This window comes from Trichoplax adhaerens, genomic scaffold, assembly GCF_000150275.1.
Source record: "Trichoplax adhaerens TRIADscaffold_7 genomic scaffold, whole genome shotgun sequence".
NCBI classification, from domain to species: domain Eukaryota; kingdom Metazoa; phylum Placozoa; class Uniplacotomia; order Trichoplacea; family Trichoplacidae; genus Trichoplax; species Trichoplax adhaerens.
The window spans coordinates 4,413,119-4,419,825 of NW_002060949.1; the positions used below are offsets into that span (position 1 = coordinate 4,413,119).

The 6,707-nt window shown below is 35.5% G+C and overlaps 2 protein-coding genes across 2 annotated transcripts; one reads left to right on the top strand and one right to left on the bottom strand.

The window, feature by feature from the left end:
* Window positions 1-1,783: 1,783 nt before the first annotated feature.
* Window positions 1,784-3,380, bottom strand: TRIADDRAFT_28090 (uncharacterized protein; the record flags this gene model as incomplete). Its single annotated transcript, XM_002114417.1, has 3 exons — window positions 1,784-2,091; window positions 2,285-2,479; window positions 3,242-3,380. The coding sequence occupies 3 exons, from the start codon at window positions 3,378-3,380 to the stop codon at window positions 1,784-1,786; spliced, it is 642 nt and encodes a 213-aa protein (XP_002114453.1).
* Window positions 3,381-3,773: 393 nt separating this feature from the next.
* TRIADDRAFT_37963 (expressed hypothetical protein) lies at window positions 3,774-6,163 on the top strand (the record flags this gene model as incomplete). The annotated part of the gene is made up of 7 exons (XM_002114099.1): window positions 3,774-3,827; window positions 4,690-4,840; window positions 4,925-5,098; window positions 5,270-5,375; window positions 5,453-5,599; window positions 5,685-5,817; window positions 5,888-6,163. 7 exons carry the CDS (start codon window positions 3,774-3,776, stop codon window positions 6,077-6,079), a joined length of 957 nt encoding a protein of 318 aa, XP_002114135.1. The 3' UTR covers window positions 6,080-6,163.
* Between the last annotated feature and the right edge of the window lie 544 nt (window positions 6,164-6,707).

The window sequence follows — 6,707 nt, forward strand, 5'->3', positions numbered from 1 at the left end:
ATGTACGTTGTTTGTTGTACAGCACTCCCGGTATAGAGTACTGTAAACTGACTACGGTCTATCGTACCTTAAGCTACAGTACTTCTTGATAGCGTGACCGTTAATAAAGCAGCGGCGTCTTGATGATCATTGTACTGTACAGTGTACAGTGAGTGTACTGTACAGTACACTGTACACTATACTGTATGCAGTACATACTGTACAGTGTACTGTACATGTGTAAGATTACATGATTGATAAACATTGCAAATGATACCGTTAACCCCTCTAGGCTGCAGCCTATAGGCAGATACAGTACTGTACGCTAGCGGTACATTGCGGTACAGTTCTGTACTTAATTATTGGCATCTCATCCAGGAACGCTCAAAACTTCGCGCATGCTTGATTTTAGGACATTATTGATGCACTGCATGCTGTGTATACCGTACTGTATGTGTTCGGTAGACCTAAACATTTCCCTCGAGAAATGAAATGACTGGATCTAGAGTCCGATTTTATTTCTTAATTGATTGACTGGCCAAACTCGTTTCACGGATAACGCGATTTTAAGTGAATAAGCATTAATAAGATTTGATTTTGCGTGACAGACGGAACGGTGATCGGATAATTAGATATCAAACCAAACTACCGTACACTGTACAGTACAGTAATAGCTACAGTATAATACATACAGTACAGTAGAAGAACAGTAATAATGATTTACTGTACAGTACAGTACAGTACTGTACTGTACTGTAGAATAGAATTAATAAAATTTGATTTTGGGTGCCAGACGGAAGCGTGGTCGGATAATTAGACATCAAACCAAACTACAGTACAGTAAACAGCAGTGTGCTGTAGTGTACTGTACTGTACAGTGTACTGGAAGACAATAATGACATAGTGTACAGTATACGCATACGCGTATGGGCAACAGCAATAATGTTGTTCAGCCTAATAAGCATTAAAATTTGATTCAGGGTGGCAGACGGAAGGGTGGTCGGATAATTAGATATCAAAACAAACTACAGTACAGTACTGTACAGTAACCAGCACTGTACTCTTATCTAAGGGTCTCTAGTAAACAGCATATACTGTTTTTCTAAGATAATAGCTATACTGTACTGTATACTGGAAGACATAATTATTAAATCTTCGAATCATATGGTACTTGCTGCACAATACTTGTAGCACAACTGTAATAAATTAGGCACAAAAACTAATACAAACGATAATAATTAAATTCTGACCTACTGTAGTAAAAATCTCCTTTTCACAGGCCTTACTTTCGAGATAATGATATGAAAACACATTTGCAAATGAGCTCAATTCATTATTCATCTCGCCAAGATATTGCCTGAATACCGTATAGTATCATATCAAAAATCAATAAAACGGTCTATTAGAGCTGTCCAGAATACTCTACTGCCCACGTAGACTGCAGAAACTTCTAAAACAGAGAAACCGATAGAGGGTTATTAGCAGCTGTACGAAAATGTCGAGGCCTATTTCATCCGATCAGCGCATGTACATTGTAGTGAACAGTATCATTTACTTTTTCCTACATTATTCTATGGACCTTTAGGTTTTTTTCTAGTAGTCCACAGTCTATGGTAAAACCATAGCTATATAGTAGAAATCCTGAATCATAACTACATACACGCATCAACCACAGTAAACCAACAGCGAGGGCTGCGATTCAATTGCGCCAATTTAAACATCTTAAAACACATGTTTATTTCATATTATAAACGGCAAGGTATCTAATTAATAGAAATTTATCCCCAGATTATACAAAACAGGATTAGAAAACACCCTGTAGTAATTCCTGAGTTATAGCTCTAGCGTAGATTCTTAGTATTCGAAATAAAAGGACAAAGTCCTGCGTCCCAAATATAGTGTCCGATAGAGCAAATCCTAAGGTGGAAGGAATAAACCCACGACCATATTCTACCATCCAAGTATTCGGACTCCATTGTACTGCAGTGACTTCACCTATCTCATGTATAACTGTTGTCCCGGGACGATGAACATTGCTGAACGTCGTACCTTCCTTCCATTGACGAAATGATCCGCTCAGAATAGTATCGGATATCGTAGCCCAATAACGACCTGCAAAGACAGAAAAAATTAATGTGCTGACCGGTAATTTTACAATATTGTCATTACAACTTCTTTATATCGGCTAACATTCAATCAATCATAAATCTATCCAGTGTCTCAGTGTGCCTTATAGCTACCACTGTATGACAAAATTTAAAAACTAACGCATAACATTAGCCCTAGTTAATGGAATATACAGTACCAGAATGTCCAGATGTATCAATTGCAGTTCCAAACACCAACACATATTCAGTGATGGATGCATGCAGTAAGTAAAATGATCCCATCCAACCACCACAATTAATAAATATCCATTCAGATTCTTCTAAAATATGGCGGGGATAACGAATTTTTAGCTCTGCTGTTACGTTAGCCAATGCATCATCGATTGGCATGCCTGCGATTACAATAAGGAAATGATACATTAATTAGTTATTAGGATAGAGGACATTGGGCGGCCATACCGTAGATCGTAAGAATAGGATTAACTGGTTACTCATTGTCAATTCTCTATTATAGTGTAACGATGAACTTATCCATAGCTATATTAAACGTGAGTACTAACAATATAGTACGCGTAGTTATTGCAGTCAATAAAACTGATTACGGTCATAAAATAATTGTAGTATCGGTTGTTTTGTCTTTGCTACGTAAATAATACCGTATAAAACGAACAATTAAGTTAATAACTAGTCACAAGCATACAAGCTCGTACTAAAAATTAATCCACTATATTATACGTCTACTGCTGTAGTTGATCATTACGTGGTTATTCACAACCTACAACGTATACATAAAATATTCAGTAAGCTAATCTTGTCTCGCGGAATTTACTTTTATGTCTGTCAAGACTACACGAAAGCAATATTGAATTCATTCAGAAGTTATACTGATTAGAATACTCGATAATATTATACGAGTACATACAGTACAATAATCAGAGTAAAATCATATGCATATGATATACATAGTGCGAAGGGACAGAGGTAATTAAATCTATAATGTAAAGTAAAAAAGTGCAAATAATTACATTATATTATATAACATAATAATTATAAATAATAATCATAGTACGCGAAATATGATGAGCAAAGATTGGGCAGGTTTAGTGCAGCAGGTCATACATTAGTACAGTAGCTGCATATGCGTATGTAGGTACCTACGGCTTTCTTAGCGACTTCCGCTATTTCATCATGGCTAAAGAGATAGCTTTTGTTATCAAGCCATCTTTGCGTAATGATTGCTATTGCTGCGATGGAAATAACTACTAAAAGACTTCCTTTTATAAGACCAGCCATGATGAACCTTCACTTGGCACAATTAAACCTAGTAGATTAAAACATTTTCAGCGATCGACCGGCACCAGCTTCGCAAGCTAAGACCTTCTTGATACGGACAGCATTACACAATGGTGCAGTTGTACACTGTACTGTACAGTATGATGATAGAGGCGGAAAGAAAGAAAAACGTACAGTACAGTACTACAATACGTACAGTACAGTATTGCACTGTACACTGTACTGCACCGTACAATACGATACTACTGTATTGTGATCTCTTGTAGCTGTACTGTGTATAATACAGTACGGTACTATGAGTCTACTGTATGACCGTGTTACAACTTACTCGAGCCTACGGCGCTAGTTATCCACTAGGCACAGTGGAGGATTGGACACATGGCGGATTACAAGATGAGCAGGGCTGAAATTGATGTCCCCATCAAGAAAGTCTCGATAGATGGCCAAGTAAGTCTTTATCATACCATAGCACGTACTTCTCGATTGTGAGGAAGTTGAGAATGAACTATATTCTCAATTTGTGATGGACCCGTAATTAAAGTAAATCAAGTCTTCAACTCCTTAATCCTAAAACGATCCAGTAATTAGTACTCGCTCAACAGCTTCTATACTCTTATTGAAATTTCAATTGTACATGAATATTTTCATGTACTTCTTTCTAGTATATATCGACTCCTTTCACAGAAAAATTTTAACTTTTTATCTTCGATAACTTGGAATACAAAAATAGAAACAATACAATTTTAGTACTCTGCTCCAAGTGGTTAATTAGGAAAAATTATCGTAACCGATCATACACGTAAACTGGATGCGCATACTTTACCGTACCATGATCACTATCAGATGAAGCAAGAGAATAATTAACTACCCTTTACTTGGTGCATCAAATATAACCAATATGTATATATCAATGTACAAATAGAAAGCGTACTTCCATCTTTTTTCCTTTCTCATTGCTGAGTCGATCTATTCTGTGTGTCAATGACGTACTGGTGAGTGTTATAGTGTAGTAGACTTCGGATCAACTTGACCCGAGAATTCTTCTAATAAAGTATGCTATCACCTATAGTGCGAATACTCGATACATCTTGTGTCGTAGTTCTATTGAGTGCTGTATTTCTAAAACATGAAACACTATTCTTAAATTTTACACTAAATTGACCAACGGTCAATATCATTGTGTCATCGATGACAAATCTTAACTGTCATTACAGTAATCCTCTATTGAATGTATTGCAAAATACGTATATTGAAGCACAACTCACTTCGATTATTTGTAGTGTTAATTATTAATCCGTATTACCAATAGGTAATCTTACAAATTATCAGACACTGCCAGAGTGAGCGAGATAGCACTGATTTGGCACAAGGTGTCTTGCTTGGCATGCTGGTCGATAATTGTACAGAAGTCACCTACTGTTTTCCATTCCCGGAATTTACCGAAGCAGATACTGATAACGGTAAGAGAATATATCAATAGAAAATAAAATTGATGGTACTATGTAGTTAACTTACCATGATGTTCTTATTCTATATCCCTATAGACATTGAAATGTATCAACTGGATATGATGAAGTATTTACGATCTATAAATATGGATCACATGCAAGTCGGATGGTACAGAGCTAGTCCTTTCGATTTAAATGTCATCAAAGACATGTTGGACTCCCAATATACGTACCAAAAACAAATCCATGAATCTGTTGGTCTACTATTCGGTACAAAATCCCTACTATGATCGTTTGTTTGATTGTTTTATTAGTAACGATAATAATCCAACATATTGTATTGTACAGTACATGCCCAATGTAATTCGGTTATAGCAATGGAGTAATAATCCTATCCTTTCAATTGACTATGGTTTATCCTCACTATTAAAATGTTCATAGATCCAATTAAAGCAGCTCAAGGTAACTTATCCATGAAAGCTTATAGATTATCTTCCAAAGTCATGGAAATGTACGGTCAAGGAAGTACCGAATTTACCGTAAACAGGTGAATTTGATGATATCAGTTAAGGCAGGAAAGTACCATCGCTATTTGTAACATCCACACTTTATAAATTTACATAGTATATTAGCAGCTGGGCTGAGTTACGAAAATATATTTGAGGAAATTCCTGTAGAAATTCGAAACTCTAGCTTGTGCAACGTGTATTTGGCGCAACTAAAACTGAATCACTCGTCAGCACCCACAAGCTACTTGACTCTAGGAACAGAGTACGTAAAATACGTAATATTGTCATAGACATGGTATATATATTGATCATTCAATAATATTCTTTACTGATATCATCCTTTGTAGCTCACATTTGGAAAAGTCCCTACGATTGCTTTCGGAAAGCCTAGACGAATTACATCAAGAAGCTGGAAAATTATCAGTATACCATAAGACACTAAGGATGCACCATCAAAAGCAGCAGTCTTTACTGAAAAAGGTGAATTAATAATACTACTGATTACAGTTGCTTTCTGAGATCTTATATTGACTATTTTCAAATTTCCTAGCGAGGAGATAATGCAAAGGCACGTGATGATGACGACTCAAAACAGAATCGACCCCCTCCAGCTCCTTATCGACTAGATAATCTTTTGGTTGCCAACCAAACGAATAAATTTTGCCAAGAATTGAATCAGTATGTTTCACAGAGCTTCAGCAAACTATTTCTAGCAGAAGCTCTTGAAAATAATGAAAGTTAGGCTAAAAAACGTCCTTCAACATAATACCACACTATGTGTTATATATATATATATATACTATCGTAGTTGTTTATCAATAAAAACCTATTCCAAGTAAAATGTATCATGCGGTATTTTATGTTGTTGCTAAAAATAATTAAGCGTCGAAAATAGTTAATTCGGGGATAACTATCTAAACAGCGATTAGGTAATGACATTTTAGTTAAGTTGATATCAGTATCAGCTACAAGTCACTCTTTTCGAACTTGAGATAATCATTTAATAGGCATACAAGAAATTTTTAAAAGCATAGGATTACCACAATCTGCATCTTTATTTTCTGGATGAATGGGATACTACCATCCAATATAAATAAATATTAAATTTACTATAAATTTAAAAAGTGTACTGCTGTGTACTTCGATACCTGTAACATCAGGAACAATCCTAACGCCATAACGTATATTCTTATACACACAAAACTCTAGATCGCTAATTTTTGAAATGATTATAATATACACGAAATATATTTATTGAGAACTTTGACTAGAAACCAACACATTAGTTAGATATCTATCGGCAACAACAAGAATAATTATCAAGTTTGTAGTTGTCGCACCACTTAAAGATTTTATCATTCTTAGCCTCC